The sequence below is a fragment of the Melospiza georgiana genome, chromosome Z (genome assembly GCF_028018845.1).
Source record: "Melospiza georgiana isolate bMelGeo1 chromosome Z, bMelGeo1.pri, whole genome shotgun sequence".
NCBI classification, from domain to species: Eukaryota; Metazoa; Chordata; class Aves; order Passeriformes; family Passerellidae; genus Melospiza; species Melospiza georgiana.
In genome coordinates this window covers 37,276,921-37,297,454 of record NC_080465.1, presented here as the reverse complement: position 1 = coordinate 37,297,454, position 20,534 = coordinate 37,276,921, and the positions used below count along the sequence as shown (strand labels likewise).

Sequence of the window (20,534 nt, the reverse complement as noted above, 5' to 3'; positions counted from 1 at the left end):
AAAGCAAGCCTGTGAAAATTATATAGAGTGTAAAGGAGACCCAAAGGAAGTGACACTAGGGGTGTTTTAATTCACTGTAGAACTCATCATGGTACAAACTGGAGGCATTATTTCAGTAATTCCTCAGAGACTAGGAAAGCACAGGTATCCAGGATCTTGTGTTTCCTGAAAGAAATAAACCAACTTACTAATTTGCTAGGGACACTTCCTATTCATGTAAGTTGACTAACACTGGCAATGATAATTAGCATTACCAGTCCCTAAATAGTCATTACAATAATGATATAGACATTTAAAAACCAAGCCATGATTAGTTACACTGCATTTGACTTTCTTTCTAGCAATGTCAATGGCGGAAGTCCATAATTTTACCATGAAAGATCACATCCATTTGGGAGGGATATGTAATGTAATGGAAGCAGTATTCACAGTATTCACAAGTGGACAAGTCTGCATGGCATAAAGAACCTAGAATGAAAATACTGCTCGGCTTTCTTATCTGCATAAAGGCATAAATATTGCTTATTACTCCTGTCCTCTCAAAACTCATTAATGTTGAAGAATAAGGCTTATTCTTATCTGGTTTGTTCTTCATCCCCCTTGTGTAATGAATCCCAATCAGTGCTCTGCATGCTACTCTCCTCAGCAGCCTATAAAAATTTTTAGGCACGCAAGAAAAGTAGGATTCGAGTATTCCAATACATTTATTTTGTCTGTCTTTCAGATTAGAGGATCATAAAGAACTCAAATTCTGTTTACCGACGACTTTGGAAAGAGGAAAATTTCTCTCCCTCTGTTTACTAGGCTCTAGTAAACTCATTCATTTGTCTTCATGATAGTACTGGGGCACTACTTGGCTTGCAGTAAGAACTTGCAACTTGTGTCAGTATTTTGCATCTCTGTTATATAAATAATAATATTTAATCTACAAAAAAGAATTTCATATTACAAAAATGAGTATCTAAAATCCTAATGGAATTTATAGAAAACAATTTATTAAATAAGAGATAAGAGATAAAGATATTATTTTTGGCCATCTGCTATAGACTCTAGAATACTGTAGAGGAAATAAATAAAAAATACAAGAATATTAAAAAACCCATGCTGGATTATTTCTAATCACCATGCAAGTAATTTTCATCTGCATATCAATTGCAAAGAAGGGAAGTCATCACATCAAAAATGAGCACAAAGTTCTGAAGCTGGAACTCATAAACTCAAACCTCAATGATTTCTTTGACAGGCAAAATTTCTAAACACCACTTTCTATTCCATTCCCTTTCTTGAGATAGCTAGCTTTTTTTGGTTTTTTGCCTCATCTTGATTGCTACTAATGTGCCACTGAGGTGTAACTAGCTTGGTTGCAGCTAATAATTCCTACTGAAGTAAAAGCCTTTAATTTCTAGTGGAAAAAATATCAGATGTAGCAGCTTGTGATAAGGCTCTTCCCATGCCTTCTGTGGGCAGCACTGACCAGACTGCTTTTATGCTGAATTAGAAGCATTTATATGTGAAAAAATCACGTGTTTCCACATATTTCTGAAGAACCATTTTTGTATAAATGGAATATCGCAGAACAGTTCCCATTTCATAAAGCAGTTCATGCTGTTCCATTTTAGATCCTCTATTTGATTACATGATATGACACTTCACCTCTGAAATGTTGTTTAAATATACATGTTCACCACAATCAGCAATCAACTTTAGGAAAAAACCAAATCTGCATATGATTTGTTTTTAAGCTTTGTTTACTTACCTGCAATGAACAGAAATTGGTCCATCCTGACCAAATTGCTCTTTTGTTTTATGCACTTGGCCAATGAAGTCAATAAATCCTTCTCCAGACTTTGGCACTCCTTGTTCTGGCCAGTCAGTGAACTGGAACTGCCTCACTGTTCGGGACTGGCCATCCTTTAACAGAAGTTAGACACAAATAAAGCACGTTGCTGTGGCTTGAAGTTGGTCAGCGAATAATCATAAAGACAATCACAAAGGATGTTGAGAGGAGATAGGGAATGGCTAAGATTACATTTATGGAAACTCTTTCAACTGCAGTACTACTATTAAAGCTTTTGTATCAGCCCAAAACTACTATTATGAGTTTCATTAACCATATTGCATGGATTCTCTTCCACACTGCACAGGAGAGTTGCCTGGCATTCTGATGGTGTAAAAATTGTGCCTGAGGTCAAAGCTATAACAACCCCATGAGGGGTATATGACTTTTTCGGTATATTATGTTTTGAATCCTGTGGACTACAAATTCCTTTATATACAGATCAGGTAGAATAAGGTCATCTAATCTGGCTTTCCATTTCTGAGATATGCTCAACTACTTCACAGCAAGAATATCTTTACTGATAAGACTTGTTTAAGTCATTGCCCTCCTTGCAGATGTTATCTTTAACAGTAAGCTGCTTTCTATGAGGTGAACATTTTTCCTGCAAGAAGATGGATAAACAAGCTGGTTGTTTAACAAATTTCTCTTCAATAATGGTTCATTTGATTCACCAACAGCTTGGAGTTAGTTAAAATTGAAAGGAAGGGTTTCCTTTCTTAAAACAAGCCATCTGAAGCTCTTCAATCCCCATGGTTAGGAATACTAACAGTTTTTCTTTAAAGTGCAGAATACAGCATCATGGTTATTTTTATAAAGAAGCCACTGGAATTACTAAACATGAACTTGTGCTATCTGCCTATTTAATGAGCAAAAGGTCAGGACACATAAAAATGCAATACAAATGAATAAAGCAAATTTGTTCTGCATTTTCAATCATTGATGATTTTGACACTGTCAATCTGCATGTCTGTAATGTTTAAAATCATGGCAATATGAGCCAGTGATGTTAACTGGTGCCTCTAGACATCATGTTTTCTAAGCACCTACCCTGTCATGTCTTCAAAATGGTTTTCTATTAAGTGAAACTCTTGAAAAATTGAACTTTCTTCTAAGTAAAACTCATGAAAAATTGACATTATTACTGGAGATTCCCATCAAAAAGCAGCAAGTTATGCTGGAGGCAGGAATAATCTTTCTCTCTTTTTCCTTAGACCACAAGCATTCAACTGCTACAGACCTTTGAAATTATATAGAAGTGATTTTAAATATAACCAAAGGAAACCCCAATAATTTGCTTTTATATTTCCTCTGGTTCTGTGGGATTTTGCCTCCTGTGTCTCAGATGAGCAAGGAAAACAGAAAAACTGTGTGTGTGCCAGCAACTACTCCATGAGAGGACTCTCACAGTGTGTATTTCCACTAGGTCACACCGACAATTTAGTGGCCTGTATCTGTGAAACACTTTTTTCCACTTAGACAAATAGGTAATGTTTGAAAATATTCACCCAAAAGGATTTATTGTGGGCATCAACACAAAGAACTAAATGTTTAGTTCCAAAAATGGCATTTTGTGAATATAAACATCTCTGATAATGGCTTCCGTAATCTCATTTTCTCCAAAAAAAGACATAATGAAATTGCATCCTCCAGATAGCCTTAGGCAGATGATATAAATTTATCAAGAAGACACAAGTACACGTTGATTCCCTTCAAAATAAGCTTCTATTCTTTCAAAGCAAAGAAGGAAAACCTGAAATCCAACTTACTTTTTCCAGGTAGAATAAGTAAGGAAGACACTAATTTTTAAGTCCAGTCTGTCACTGGAAAGTTAACACATTTCTCTGTCATAAATAGATCTAATGGTAAGTATTTCTTTTTTGGTGTGTATTTATCAACTGTATTAGTATGTTTCATGATTTAAGTAACTCAGTATTCCAATGCAAGTCTGTGAAATGACAATAACCTCTGTTATTTAATATTATTTAATGAGCAGAGAAATAAAGTTACTTAGTCTATGTTAGACTAGCATTAAAGCATATGGGGAACTGATCTGCAATTTCTTACAGCTCCCTCTGTTACTGACATTATAAAGAGTGCTGATTTCTTTTAATGAGATTCTTGCCAACAGCAGTCCAGATACAAATGCCAAATTTTATTAAAATCTGTACTTTTAAATACTGTGACAGTTTGCACAGTTGGTTATCAAAATAAGTACTTTAAAATCCCTGTGTGGCACAGTGGGCTTTTAATGTTTTATCCTGTTTAGTGGCTGACCGTTTGGATTTATTCTTCCTCCTCACAGGGGATATTCAATTGTCTTTTGATTATGCTTTAGAATTCATATTACTCTCTTACAGGCATCACTAATAGTTTAGCCTTAAATAAAACTGGCCCAACAAATATTGACCTCTTGAGTTTCCAGAGAAAGTGAGTACAAAGCCGTTTGAAGCAATACCTCGAAACAGTTACTGAGGCCAGCTTCACCACACAACAACTCACAGCTCATTTTCAGAAATAAAGAGAGTTCCACAGCAGACACTTGCTGGTGGCATCTACACAGGTACAGTGCCTTGTTTTTTGTCCTTGTGGAATAACTGGTCATCTTGGCTCTGCCAGAGCACGGATGGTGTTGTAACAGTACAGATGGACTTGGAGATGAGAGGGACAGAGGACGTTTGCAATCAATCCAGCATTTACTCTTCTTTGAGTGCAACAATTTAGTCAAATGATTTCAATTACTGGGCGTGACAGCCATGACAGCCTAACTAGAGAAAAACTATAATGTACATTTTGGTAAGAATTTTCGACTTCCAGTAATTTTGGAAGGAGATGTAGTTTTCCAGCATAACTAGAAAATTTAGGATGGTGCTGTCAGCTCACTGAACATAATTTGGACCATCAAGATAAGGAGGTTCTTAAAATTTGAGAAGCAATAACGTGACAGTAAAATGTTATATCAGGACCTTCAATGTGCTTAATGCTTTCTAAAAGAGGTTTATTAATATCATGCCAAATAAAATTAGGTCTGGTAAATTTAATTATTTAATTATTTGGCCCTTTACTGGTTTGATAGCTGTAGGTAAGCAGACTTGCCTAAATATTCTACTTCAATACAAAGTCTTGAGGGAACCTTTTTTTTAAATATAAAATATTGGGGACACTTTGATTACAGCTATGACTTTTTGTTATAACTGTAATTTTGTGATCAGAGCTTTGTGAATTATGTCACACAATAATTCTTCCAACTTGAGACACTTTTAATAGAAAATCAATTAAAACTATCAGGATATTTGCAGTGAAATTGGATTTGACTATCTCTGCTTGCAAGTGTGTTTAAACACTGATGCTAGGAGCCTGTTCTCCACTTTTCTTAAGCACAAATAGGCTAGAGAAGATATGAGTCTGATTCACATTTCAAATAGAATGAAAATCAGATCCAATGCATCTACAGTTCCTTTACAAAAATCTACACCCAAATCTCATTTGCCAAACAAAAGGTTCATATGCTCACTTGATACGATAATAACAATACTACCCAATTTTACTTGACGCTCACATTAAAAGCAGTGGTCTAGCTAACCATGAGGAAGTCTAATATTTCAGATGCTGACAGGCAACTCTGAGTAGACACTCATGATATTCCTAGACATTACATCCTGCTGTTTTGCTTGAACAAGTATTATTCCACAGTGCCTACAGAAACAGAGGCTGACAGTATGTTTTCCTACCACAGAGACTGAAATGTTAGAAATCAAGTCTGAGAAATGCCAAATATATATTATAAGTTTATGTATGTTTAATCCTTTATGAGTATTCAGTTTTGGACTCAGGAATTCAGATAAGAAATGAAGTATGAAAATGAGGATGCTAAGGTCACAGCTGCATGTATCTACTCTGCAGATATACTAGAGAGCTGAAAATATACTACATGAAAAATCAAATTATAATGTGCAAAGCTTGTCCAGCTTTTCTTATGAATGTCATTTGCTTTGCAGTTTTAAAATCTCAGTATATTAACCTTCATACTCACTCAGCCTCAAGGGTGGTGCAAAACAACAAAACAACACTCTATGTTGCAAAAATTGTAGCAAATAATGATCAAGGGGAAAATGAGGAAAAAGAGGAAAATAGTTCTCAAATAATCTAATGTACTTTGGCACAAATAGTTCAGAACTATAAAATTGTGCTACCCAGATGCTAGATCTGAATGAAGTCAATCATTCCTACAGAAAGATCCCATTTATATAAAAATAACTTCATCTGATTTTTTATTATTGCTTGTAGAAAGTATATCTCTGGGTTTTCTTAATAATAGTAAAAATTCTAAAACCCCTAAACACAGAAAAAAGAAATAATTAAACATTTTCTCTTAAACTTATGGGAACAAATGTAATGTTATGTTGACTTACCCTTGCATCTGTAACCTTGAATTCCCTCAGAATATACTGTGGCATGTTGTACTCTGCCATTGGATCTACCACAAAATACTGGTATCTGGCTGAGCGCTCCGCAGGCCAGTACTGGTGGCATTTTTCCTATGAAATACCAAAGTAAAATACATTTCCTATTGTTTGAGACCACTGCCATAAACTGGTATAAACCCTTTTTTACTCAGCCAAGTATAATATTCATGCAAAGTGTCAATAGTGACAGGAACATGAACTGCTTGTGTTGGTGTAGAGTAAAAAGTCATCTTCAATACTGCATTGCAAAGGGTTTCTCATTGATTGCTGTATATCTGAACTTGCTTATACTTCTGCTCAGTTTTATTATCTATCAGTGACAAGAGCTATCCTTAATCTAATTTTCAATGGTGAATTTTTATCTCAGTTTAAATCTTGATACCACCTTCAGTTTTCTTCCTTTTTGCTTGTTGGAGCAAGTCCCCCCAGCCTCAGTCACTACTCGGTCCTCAGTCACTACTCATCCACTAGCCATGTCCTGAATAATCTTTTTTCTCTCAGACACATGGTCTAACTCAGATTTCACTTATCAGATGCCAGCTTTCTGTTGATGTAATCCTGTCCAGACAGCAGACTACTTCGTTCCTTCCAGCAGGCAGAGTACCAATGAAATGAGTTTAGAACTGCAAACTGGGGGATGAAACTTTCATGTGCAGCACAGAACACACAGAAGATATTCCAATCTAAAAAACACCACACTTTCTTTTAACATTTTTACAATGAGATGCTGCAAAAGTGAAGTTTCCAAAAGAGAGATCTTTCTTTTTCAATAGACAGCAATAGTCTCTTGCTCAATCTCAATGTGTCCCACACAAACACATCATGTCTAGTTTGTCCATCGCAACACATCAACAGATTGGACAAATTTACATCTGTGACCAGGAAGGTCACTCCTGTTTCAAAAGAAGAAGGAACCAAAATTCTCATCTTTAGATATCCTGAAGAATTAAATATTTTAATGAAAAGAGCTGCTGTAACCAACATTTTAGTAAAGGAATATTAGAGCAGTACTTACTCTGCCCATTTCTCGTAGCTTAGTGAGCATGACCACAATTGTAGAGTTATGCTCCCAGAGCATTCTCCAGAAGTCTTCAGTTGTTTCTGCTAAAGGACCCTGTGTAGCTATGTAAGCTTTTTGTTGTCTATGGTAATAAAAACAAACAAAGAAACAAACAAACAAACAAAAGTAGATTAACAGTATTATTTACAGTATTATTTTGGATCTATACTCATGTTCTTTGCCTGTATGAAAACATTATCTGGAGGGAAAATGTATATACTGTTAATAATGAGTACATTAAAACCTTATTATGATTGTTTAATCAAACTATGGCTTTTTATTTTTAGAACTTTGAGAGGAAAATTACTCTGTTAATATTATGATGTATGACTTTATCATTATTATTTAAATTTTAATGCAACTCTAATTGCTCAATTTTGTGTGCTGTAAAAAGCACTTAAGAAACACTTAGTTGTGCTGGTTCATTTTACAGAAATAACTGTCTAACAATCTATTAAGTTTAGGAATTATAGCATCAAGCAGTTTCTTTATTAACTTCATTTCAACAGTCTGATGCCTCCAGCAAAAGTAAGGCAGGAAGAAAATTTGGGAATGGAGTGTGAATTTCCAGGCCCTAATATCCTACTGGGGAAAGCTACCACCAAAATGTTACAAGATTGCATCAACAGCTTTATAAGATGATGACCAGTTTGTGTTGCTCTTGCTTCTTCCAAGCAACAGCAATACCTTTGTGGGTAGTGGAGATGGAGTTTATTTTCAATTATGAGCTGAGGCTCAGAAAATTCACTCTGTGGATACGGATACTCAGGCACACCTAAATTATGGCAAACACAGGCAAATAGTGCCATTTCCCTTTCGTGTCTTTTTCAACCAGCTGCTTTAAGTCAGCTGGGGGCATACTGCTCCATGTTGTCATGAAGAGGCCAGTGGGCTGCACATCTGTTTATACACAAAAGGCCTTCACTGGTTAGATCAAGTCCTAGGCAGTGTCCCAAGACTGTAGGTTATCACCTTGACACACAGAGTGGATCTCTTGTGTCTTATTTCTAGATATCCTTTTAAGCAGAAAAATTGTAAAGAAATAGGGGTCCATGAGCATGCTTGAAGTCTCATTAACTTTCAGCATGTAAAGCATACTGAGAGCTCTCAGTGGCTTAAACACAGGTTAAAATAAAATATTTAAGATTCTATGTAATTTACAAAATTTTTCTATATTACATGGGGAAAAAATATAAACCCTTTACTAAAATTTTAAAAAACATCCAATCAAACAAGCCCTGAACAGACAAAAAAATTACTAGATTTCTATACTGTTCTGGTTTTTTCAAAATAATTACATAAAGAATTTTGTAAACTTTTAAAACAGTAAAGATAAGAGCACAACATGATTTGTACCTGTATCCATCAATGAAACTGGCATTAATATAATCAGAGCCTTCTACTCCTCGGATAGGCTGCAAGCATACCCTTGTGGATTCATATGGCATAATATTGACAAGGCGGTTTTTGAATTTATTACATGGAAGATTGGCACTGATGAATCTTGAAGTGTGAGCCTTAGAGCTAGCAAGACGCTGTTGAAAACAAGTTAAAAGAATTAAGGCCAGGTATAACAAAGACAAGTGACACTATCAGGTTTTATAATTTCTACTCAGTAGCCATTAATGAATAATTTCAACTTCAGATGATTACTTTTCCATATTCTATTGCATTACCCAAATATTTGTAAAGCTTCTTTAACACCTTTTCAAAGTACAATGTCTGCTCCATTAGTGCATTTGGACAAATTTCCAGGATTAAATCACTACACAAACACATATATCTTGAAATATGTGTAACAATAAAGGAACAGCATGGTTAAATCAACCTCAACTGAATGGTTCTTATCCAGACACCCATTGAGAACTGAATTGTACTTTTTAGAAAGAACCATCTTCCTAATTTAAAATTTTAGTCTACGGGTATCTTTTATCTTCTGATTACTGGAAACAAGTGGTGGAGAGCAGAGCAGCTTCAGTGTTAGATCATTTGGTTTTGGTTACCCACAACATAAAATGCCAGTACCTTGAATTCCAGTTCCATTCCTGTGACATTCTCGCCTGTTTCTATCTGTGTCAGCTTCTGGATATATGCATACAGGTTTCTGGCTGGCACTTCGGTATTTCCACATGTCACTGCTTCCAGCAGTGCATCATGGATAAAGATGTATTGGTCCTCAGTTTGAACCATGTAATTCCTCTGTGCTCTCATTAGAGTTACGTGGCCATAAATATCTACAGTCTTTTCATGCTTTATTCTCTCCAACATGGCATCTATCACAATGAAACAGCCAGTCCTGCCGACTCCAGCACTAAAAGAAATGAACACGGGAGAGAAAACATGGACTGTTTCATTCACTGTGCTTACTTTTACATCATTCAACATTTAAACTTTTGTAATGCTGATTTAAATACCACATGTTTCTGAATGTGAACACCAGCTTTTATGAAAGAGGTTGGTGCCCTGAAATAAGTAAACACCTTAAATATCAATTAAAAGCAATTGAGAACACAGAATGCTTTCATATGACACCTTTGTAACTTGCAGCTTCAGGTTTGACTATAACAGAAATAAAACACATTGCAACATGTTCTCAAGATTTATGTGCTTAAAAATGCAAATTACTGGAGATGATAAATACTCTAAGAATTCAAGCTTTATTTATAGCATGATTTTTAAGTCATTAAATGTGCTATTGTTGCTATTCTCTTTACAGAGGTAAATTTATTGGCAAACAATAATCTAACAGAAAATGTGTCTTGCATACTTCTATCATACTTTGCTGGTCAACTTTCCACCCATCTCCCAACCCTGCTGATGGGGGTTCTATTAACACAGTTTGTTCTGTCCTCTGCTGTTTCCCTTGGCTAGGACATACTGTTAGTCTGTGCAATGCAGACCCATGACTAGAGAGCTGTGCTAGCTGTAGGCTGGGGAAAATCCAACTATTTGGATGCCAACTGCAGTGAACCAAATCAGAACACCTTTTTTGTATGATTGAACCTAATGAAGTCTTGTTGCAACTACTTCCATCATGTAGCTAAACTAAACTGAAGTTTAAAATGTGATGGGATTCGTACATTGTTTTTCTGTCCAGGATCACATCATGCCCGCAACAACGAATTATAGTCCCAGGCTTCCTAAATGCCTAACTTTTGTCAGTTGGTGACTGAAAATGAAACACATAGTATAGTAAACAACAGTTTATAAACCCTCAAGACACTGAGATTAGCTAAATTAAGAATATTTAAGAACACTATGGACTGCAATCTTTTGAGTATAAATAGAAAGAAACAAAAATAATTATAATCAAGCTCCTAGAAGACAACTGTAAAGCCAAAACTTCTCACAGTTTCTCTATTTTCAAGAGATATTAAATATTCTAAGTCCATCCTGAAACTGATAGGCAAGGTCAAACATTTATTTTTCCTATTTATTTATTTATTCTTTCTTATTTCTTAAGAATCTCTGACAATTACCAGTAAAACTGATTTTCCTTATAATCAAATCAGAAGGAAGCACAAAATAGAAAGATATTTAATCGAACAAAAGGCACGTTGTCTTTCTAAGACAGCAGATTTACATATTGTTAATCACGTGTTCTTGCCAAGGATTACTCCTCCAAGCAGCAGATTCCCTTCAAACAGCTGAGGACTTCTGCTAATAGACCAAACACATCAATCTCAACTTTCTTAGATGCCACTCTGACAAGAATTAACCTGTATTCTGAGTTAAAGAGAATTTACCTTTCAGTGATATTCATCAGTGGGAATTGTAGAGAAGGAAAAAAAAAAGAAACAAAATTATAGTCATCCTAGTTCATTTACCCTGTATAATAAAAGCTCTGCATTTCAGGAAAACCCGTTGACATTAAAATTGCTAAAAATCATGGAGAAAACCTTAAAAAGTTATCTCACTGTTGTGATTTTCTTTGGGCTTTTTTTTTGTTCTTGTAATGGAGATCAACAAAAGTAGCACACGTTTGTATGTCAGATTGGTTTGTATAACATTTAAAGCGTTCCTTCAATAATTAACTCTTCACATTCAGTTTTTGTCAGTTTAGTAACCATGGGCCAAGCGAGAAAAATGAAAGTTTTGCAGGGCAGATTTTCTCAGTAACCTAGAATATGGTTCTTTTTCCTATAATGTATAATGTACATTTCCTATAATGTATTAAATTGCTGTTCCAACATCATGTTTATAACTGGATATGCCATTTTTCAGATGGAACATCAAAAAGATCACTGGTACCTGCAGACCAGACCTGCAAAACCCCAAGCCAGTTAAAAACTTGTGCCTTCAGCTGGAATGAACAATTTTCAGTTCTTTTCAATTCTTTTATTATAATTTATATATTTATTTTTTCCATGAGCAAACTCAAAGAGTGATAGCTATTAGTATACTCTAGCACAGAAGATATTTGCTAGTCTACAGAAATATGCAGAAGTTGTGAAGATCATGAAAGCAGATCCAAACACATTATTATTTCATGGTAAGGATGAAGGGGTGACACGCTACATGTATGGAGGCATTTGGGCTCCTGACACACATCTCTCTGGACTATTTTATCCAGTGAGATGTTTTACTCTTTTAAGGTGTTCACTACATTCTAGTTCTGCCCATTAGACTGATGTATGTCTACCAAACTGCTCTTTTGACTTTCCACATAAAAATAGAACCAGTGCTATGAAGGTGTTAACTCTTTGAAATGTGCCCTTCCTGCCCCCAATACCTTCTAATTCCAAACTACAATAGCTTATTATATAAAAGAAACTATCCTGCCCTAATTTTTTATCCCATTTCTCTTTCTCTTCCACTATTACACAGCCTTCTCAATATACTATGATACACTGCTGGGAAGCCACACAGTTTGAATCCTCACTAATAAGCTACTGAAATATATTTAAAAAAGATCTCTGTCTTTCATCTGCTAACCATGATAATTCAGCTAATAAGAATAATTTCACAAATAATTTCTACTTTTGTTATTGGCTTTCTTGCCCTTTTGGTTTGCATCTTCTGGTGTTGCTGTCAAAATTAGAATTTTCATTTCAGTTCGTGAAAGAACTACTACATTTTCAATTTGAAAACCTAGATATCTGCTAAATAGACATGCCTATTGGGAAACTGTTGCTGCTTCAAATATTGTCATTTACAGTATTATAACATTTGCTTTCAATTTCTAAAATCATGACTGACTCAGTCCCATGAGCTGAAACATGCTTAATGTCCTGTGATGTAATACAGCTGCAATAGCTACAATTCAAAAAAGGAAAATGAAGAGGCATAAGGGGGACATTCTGAATTCAAATCACTGCATGGATGTGTTAAAGGTTGGCTTTTGTGATTAATTTGTAGCTGTTTAAATGATGACCCTTTACTGATACTTCAGTGATTTGGCAAAGGAAGGCAGTGTAATTACCAGTATTCACAGATCATTTAATTGGAAGCAAAGACAGTAAAATATGGAACAAAAATCATGTAGGACATCTTTGACTCATATCAGGGGAAAATTTTATTGAATATTACTGTTTCAGACTGAATGAAGCTTGCATTTATAAACTCAAAGTACATTAAATTGGTTGTGATATGGGAAATATATAAAAAGATCTGGATTTTATTGAGGAACTTCTAATGATTGATTAGATTCTGATCCCATAGAAATTCTGTAGTAGTTCTGACAAGAGCGATATTTAGATTATTTTCCCATTTTGTGGTTAGCAAATTAGAACAGAGCAGAAAATCACCCCCCTGGAGAGGAAGCAGAAAAAAAAGGCCCTTATGAAACCACTGAACATCCTTTTGAAAAGAAACATCTGATCAAAATAACATAAAGACCTTGTGCAAAGACGTAAATTGAAATTTCATTTCAGAAGAGATGCTGGATTGCTTCAAGAATTATAAAGCAGCTTAAAAGAGACCTTTGAGAATGTATTGGCAGTTTATTGAAGTGTACAGTGACTTTCTTTCCCTCTCACTGTGGTTATGGTTGGACACCAGACAACAAGAATGGTATTCAGCACTTTCTTAGATGCAGTGCTTTACCAAAGACTTCACTGACTGAATTTTCTTTATCCCTAGGCTATGCATGGAGGCAACCGTATTTATCACTAAAGTGTCTGATAAATGTCTGAAAAAGAACATGGAATAAAGAAATTGGAAAAACAGGAGAATATTTCACTACAAGCAGATAAGGTTCAGTCTAGAACTCTCCCTAGTTTTCATAGGTAGTAGACAAAAAACATGGGATAGTTACAACTCAAAAGCCAGTCAGATTTCTTTCTTCCTTTAAGAAAGGAAGCATTTTAATAAGATTTTTCATTTAAGCTGTACCTTCTCAGAATTCTACTATTACCATAAATTCTTCAGATATAACTGCCCCAGATTTAAGCCCACATTTTTTTGTAATATGCACCTGCAAAAGTATAATAATGTTCAGGAAGTAAATTTGTTCTTCATCTAATCCCAAGTACAGCTCTGGAAAGATCATGGATAAGAAGCTGTCTTATGAGATTGTACCTTGAACACAAACAAACCCTCAAATATTAAAACACAGAGAATTTAAACTTCTAAAAATTTCTCTAACAAATCCCATGTATAGGAAATAATTGTTTACTAAAATAATTTTAAAAGGTGATTTTTTCCATGCAAGCTAAAAATGTAGCATTTGTAATGTTCAACAAAACAAAAAATTTAAGAGACCGTTCTAACAATGACATTCCATTAGAGCAGTTCAAATCCTCTCATTGGTCATAAATTAATGTTACATACAGAAGATGAAACAAAAATTGTTTGTTCTTTACTTGCCAAATAAGAACTGGGATCATGAAATGAAATGATGAGACTTTCAAACAAACAGGAAGTAATTTTTAAAGCAGTACATAATTAAATTGTGAAACACATTGTTACAGAATATCATGCACGATGAAAAAAAATTCAGAGAGGAAAGGATCAATTAAGGGTTATTAACCAGCATGTTACAGACACAACTTCCCCTACAGAAATCCTTTTATTAGATTTTGCTGGAATTTGGATAGGGATTCTAAAAAATAACATTCTAGACATGTTCTGGGAGAGAAACTGAAATGCACTGTCTAAATTTGGTGTCATGATCCTACATATTTATAAAAGGCATAAACATTCAGTTTCCCAGCTGTAAAGCAGATCATCTTAGAACTCTTCTTTTGAATCAACACTTCAGCCACCAGGTACTTGACACCTTTGTTAACTATACCATTGAAAAGTCACACCATTAATTGTGATACTTGCTTCTTCTTTCTTGAAAGGGACAAATTATCATAATTATTCTACCTGCTTCTTTCCTGAAATCATGAACTGTTGGTGAAAAAAATCTCTTGTTGTCCTTCTTATGAGATGGAATAGCAGAAATTGTAAATAACTGAGAAGTTCATTGGCCTTATTTCATCTCTCTTATTTTTCTCATCATAGTTTTCCTTCAGAATTGATTGTTAATTCTATATAACAATACATGCCATAATCCTGCTTTTCATAGAGGATTTTTACATATACACCTTGCTTAATCACTGTATTATCTGATTTCTTCAATTACTCGGTCATATAAAGAAAAGACATTAAACAACTTTAAAATTAAATCAACTTTATTTCTCTGTACTATTTTATCTGTTTACAAGGATTTACTGTGATTGTTTTATTTCAAAATTAATTCAGTTCTATATTCTCCTTCTTATCTTCCTACTTCTCTCTTCTCTAAATACAATCTTATATATGAATGTACTGATTTCTGTATTTATCATCAAAGAGTAACTATCCTAAATATATCTTCTCTGTGATATATGTTGAGTTTCAGTGTATACTATACATTTTTGCAATGTACAATGCCTTCGTGACATTATGCATTCCACTAAAGAAAGAATGTTCTAAAATTGACTGAAATAGAGTTTAGAAAAAGAAAGTATTTTAAGGTTAATTTTAGAAACACATCTTACTGTGACTTGTTACCTTCAATTAAAGATAGATCTATACCTGAACAGCTGTAGTAAATACAAAAATGCAATTTCTGAGTAATTTAGCAGAGGAAGTACACTGTGATCCTACAGTCAATAAATAAAAGTGAAGATTACAGAACAGCAGAGAAATCAATGGACAGAAATTATGCTGCTTGCTGCTAACAATTATTTGTTCCTTTCTTTGCAGTTAACCTGCTTTGCATTCTCAGGGCGGAATGTTTTGAGAAGTAGCTTCATACTTCTGAATATTTCTTTCTGTGCTTTGATTACATTTTCATGGAGAAGAGCTATCAGCCTATCAGTGCAAGTAGCAGAAGGTGAACTGGTGCTATCTGGATAGCTGGAAGACCTTGAAAGTACTTGCCAGCCACTAAAATTACTCCGTTCCAGAGTTCTCTGGACCCTTCCCTGATTCTAGGTGTTTTGTATTCCTATTGTGGACAACAATTTCTTCTTTTCTTAACAGCAGCTTCCCTTGGGATTTTTTCTGGTTGGGTTTAAGACTGATGGAACAGTGAAATGGTCTGAGGTTGTCGCCCAGACACAGGACTTCATCAGGTAAGCCCAAAGTAAAAGAAAGATGTTATCACCAGGACTCTTTACTCCACACTGGCTTTTTTGTTCTGTTTTGGTTTTGCAGTACCAACCACAATTCAAAGCCCTAAATGAACCTGTGAATAAATTTTTTAAAAAAATTTTCTCACTCCCTTCCTCCACTTTCCCCGAGTAGGGGAAATAAAAAAACTTGGAAATAACCAGCAATTTAGTCCTGAATCTTGAAGCTGATATGACTGTAGTAGTAGACCTATTGTTTCGGATCTCTATCTCAGAATGTCTCTTCCTTTTCAATACAAAACTGATACACCTAGAGGATACATTCAGAGCATGAGACAAACTTGATGCTGTCACCTCTAGATCTGGTTTAAAATGAGTTGGTTGCAAGACAGTATTAATGCAGTGAGATGCTACACAGTAGAAAACAGTTAAAAAAGTTGAGGCTTCTCTGATGAGCTCATATGAAGACTAGTCTTGGTTTTTTTTTAGATGAAGCAGTGAAAAAAATAAATACCCTTTGTAATATCTGACAATACTCCACTGACTGCTGAAGAGTTTGGTACTCATTACAACAATTCTTAACCTCTGAAATCTTAATACCATCATGAATTCTCTGTAACACAGAAAATCAGGTTGTGAAAGGTTAATACCACAAAGCATTTCACATTTCTTAATCACAACTTGTCATTTAGAGGTTAGACACTAATCTCCTCCTCTTTTTTCTGGATTTTGAACTTCCGTGCAAAAATTTTGGGCAAGTTAGAATGGAAATAATGGGAGTTTTAGCACAGAAGTTTCAAGATAGCTGTAAAACAAGCTTGGATAGTGTTATGATGTTTTTAAAATTCAGGTGACAAAAAAATAGACATCACAATGCCAAATTTACTTGGAGCAGCAGTCACTGAGAAAATCTGATAAGTGATGAGACCCTGAATTAAGTCTAAAAGTATAAAAAAATGAAGAAAGATTAATATTCAGGGCAGAATACTGATTGGAAAGCCTCCATGAAAAGATAACAGGACTATTTTTAAAGCTGTATTTTACTTCTAGAGACGTGGGGAGAGGATTTAAAGAGACTTTCATGCTGATTACTTTAGATAAAAATACAGCCTGTTCGAAGTTAGCCAAACACACTGGGTAGCCAAGTTGATGCAATGTGTTCCAGCATACTCTGTGTCTATGGATATTCCGGAATTTAATGTAGGTACAGCTGGGAAATCTCAGAGATACCCCTTTCCAGAATTCAGCTATTGGGTTATAAAAATATTTTCACATTTCCTGCAGATGGCTGGATTATTTTCTTCACTCATAATTTTAATTCAGAATTCATTACGGACAGCTGCTGGCTCTGATAGAACCTAATTGCTCTTTTACTAGACTCAGCTGCAAGCAGTCAGATTTCCTTTTCCTTTGTAGAGTATATTATATATAAACATGGGTGGGGAGAAAAATAACCAATTAACTAAATACATATGGATAAAATGACTCACTAAGAGTGCTGATCAAATAATGTATCAAACTACAGCTTAGGTCAAAGGAAATTACAGGCCTTGTAGGACATGATAATATATATATGGAAATAATTATCAGCAGCAACATATTTTTAATTTGAGATAACACATGGAAAAGGCATTGCATTTGTTAAAAAAATCTTACAGACAATTATTACATTTTAATGAGGGGCAGGTTATTTTGCCCAGCAAAAAGTCATCAGTCTTCAGCAGAAATGCTCAATTGAAACCATTTGTTGGCCAAATCAAAGTCAGGCCTCAGTATGTCCCCTGGGAAACTTAGAATAAAATGTGACATAATCATGGAACTATTTTTACTGCCCTACCTCTTATTAAAAAAAAAAAAAAAAAGAAAAGAAAAAAAAATACCCAGAGAATAGTTACTTTTACTCAGGCTACCAAAAAAGAGTATATCACAAAAGGAGGGAACAGAGACAACCAGCAAAAATGTCAAGGATGTGAGAACTCCCTTCCACCTCCCTCCACACAAGAAATACTGGAATGGGCTACAATATTTTGATGGATATGAACTCAAGAAAATTTGTAGACATGTAAAACATGAAAAAAAAAATTTAACCCTTTTATCCAAAGACATTCAGTGAAATAAAGAGACACACTCAAATTAAAAGTAAATAAATATCTTCCAATGTGATATGAGTGAAACTACTTTAAAAAGGAAAAGGATCGTTAGTACTGTCTGGTTTTGTTCTTTGAAATGCCTGTACAATCATGAATATAAGCAAAAAAGTATCCACCAGGTAGGCTAGAGTATCCTCTAGGTAGGCTAGAGGAATAAAGGGGAAAACTGAAATCCTCATGAAGCAAGGCTAAACTAGTCACTAAATGCTTGCTTCTGGAGAGGAAACTTTACTGTAATATTGTTGACATTGGAGTTTTTTACTTTCCCCTAAAATTTCTAACATTTGCCATTGTGAGAGACAGGATACTGGTCTAGGCAGAACACTGATTCTATCTAGTAATAGCATTCGCTATGTTCCTTTACAGATTTCTGACTGCTACCAGAAACAAATCTTGCCCTATGCAGTCACAGCAGCTTTTTAGGATTTCAAAAGATAATCCAGCCCTGAGTCACACCAGTGGGGAGTATAATCCCTGAACCATAGGCTAAGTGCCAACCAAATATGGCTTTACACACATATGACGGATTTAATCAAAGAGACCACAAGTAGGTGTTTTTCATTATTTGAATCTGCATGACAAAATATTCCTATTACTTATTATTTACACGTTTTTGAATTTTAATAATGTTTTCAGTGATCATTTCTGAGTTTTAATGCTTATAAACAATGGAAGCATAAACTATACATACAGCAACTACAGTTCAGGTTTTAAGAAAGGCTTGTTTGCTATGAAGAACTGGTGTCTAACTGAAGACAAAACTTGAAGGGGGATCAGCATCAGTTTGCTTGTGTTTGACACTTCATGGAAGATTTACAGATAATATAGCACAGTATTTTCCTACTCTAAGAAAAAATCTTTCAAGGCCAATTTTATAGGACCCTCCGTACCATCACATTAACTATGGTGTGCTAGTTCTTACCATGTTCATACTCCCAGGTTTTCATAAGCAAGCGCCTAAATTTAATGAAAAAAAAAATTACATACCTAAGCTCATAAGAACACTGCTAAGTTAGAAGATGAGTTGGGAAATACTATCTTTGCTATCAAGATGATTCTAACTAGTTACACTCAAATTTGAAACAGAGAAAAGAAAAGCCAGCATGACCCATCCATCTCTCTCTCTCTCAATCAGCATGCAGATGGAGACACTACCTCTTGTCTGTGTGCTTGCATGAACATATCCCAATAATTACATGAGAGGTCTTGCATGTTCAGCATAAAATATCCAGGGTCTTCAACTGTAAGGTTTCTGTAATCTGCATTTTCATGACCCTGAGAGTTTTATGGTGAAAATATGAAGGCAAATCCAAACTCCCCTCTACCAGTGACATCTCCTGTCCATGTGTGTAATACCATTCATTATAAAATTACCAAGGAGTGTCTTGCTATACCAATTTCTTCCATTTGGCCTTTATCAACTTTTCTTCTAGACTCTTTCTCTTTTTCCAGTAGATTCTGCAACTCTAATAATTGATCAAAGACAGAGAAACCATCCAAAATTTTCTAAATAAGTGAATCCAGTTCCATTTACTTAAACAGAGATCAAGCATCCAAGGCATAAACGCTGCAAGCCTCACCCTGTATATATATATACATATATGTTGAAATGAAATAACTTCTAAGAATAAAGGTATGTGTAGAAATGAAACTAATGCCAGTCAGTTCTTCTGACTGCATAGTGAGAGTTGCTGAGACTATTAATACAGATGAATTAATTAATTTATTCCTATATTTTTATATTAAGAGGAACTAAATATCCTAAGCAACTAGACATCTTTTCAATATGGGATTCTTAAGGCAATCTTATCCCTCTCTGTTTCCTATTAATGAACAATGACTATGAGAAAAAACAATATTTATGAGACCTACTGTGATCCACAGCTAACAGCTGAAGAGTAAATGGTGTTACAGTGTTTTTTTACAGGGATGACACCCAGCACAGTTTAATACACAGTAGCAATTCAATAACTTCTGGATAAAGACATGTGGGTGAAATAGAGAAAATTTAAAATATTTGTGATGTTAAAATATTTGTCATACTGAAATGCTTTCACTGTCTTTTCCTCTCTAGAGCTTTCAGCTGTACAAGGAAGTTAGGAAGGGTCCTGGACTGTTCTCAGGAGAGGGAAAGGGAAGAGATGAGGAAGATTCTAGTATTTTTCAATCTTACTTGTGTTGTTTTTGAATATGTACTGGGGAGGTTTTTTCCCTACCGTGAAAAAGGATAGGCAGCCATCTGCAACCTACTCACTGCAAGGATTAAAAAATGAGCACTTGTAAGGCCTATGGCAAAAGAAGCAGTTCAAACTATACAGAAATGAAATAAAATAATCCACTGGAAAATCATCGCCTTTGATAAGTATATTTTTTTTCTTAAACATTCTATTTTTTATTCACATACACTGAACAAGAATTCTACTTTAGGAAATAGAATATCATATGGTGTTTTGTTATTTTTTGAAAATTATCTTGTTT

At 34.8% G+C, this 20,534-nt stretch overlaps 1 protein-coding gene across 37 annotated transcripts in view; it reads right to left on the bottom strand.

The window, feature by feature from the left end:
* PTPRD (protein tyrosine phosphatase receptor type D) overlaps nt 1-20,534 on the bottom strand; it is a 1,169,657-nt gene that overhangs the window by 9,771 nt on the left and 1,139,352 nt on the right. For all 37 annotated transcript variants that reach the window (XM_058043168.1, XM_058043170.1, XM_058043166.1 and 34 more), the window contains 5 exons: nt 9,389-9,674; nt 8,720-8,898; nt 7,319-7,445; nt 6,250-6,375; nt 1,757-1,911 (listed from right to left, as the gene is read on the bottom strand). In XM_058043168.1, the coding sequence (XP_057899151.1) occupies nt 1,757-1,911; nt 6,250-6,375; nt 7,319-7,445; nt 8,720-8,898; nt 9,389-9,674 (873 nt within the window). The remainder of the gene's footprint in view (nt 1-1,756; nt 1,912-6,249; nt 6,376-7,318; nt 7,446-8,719; nt 8,899-9,388; nt 9,675-20,534) is intronic.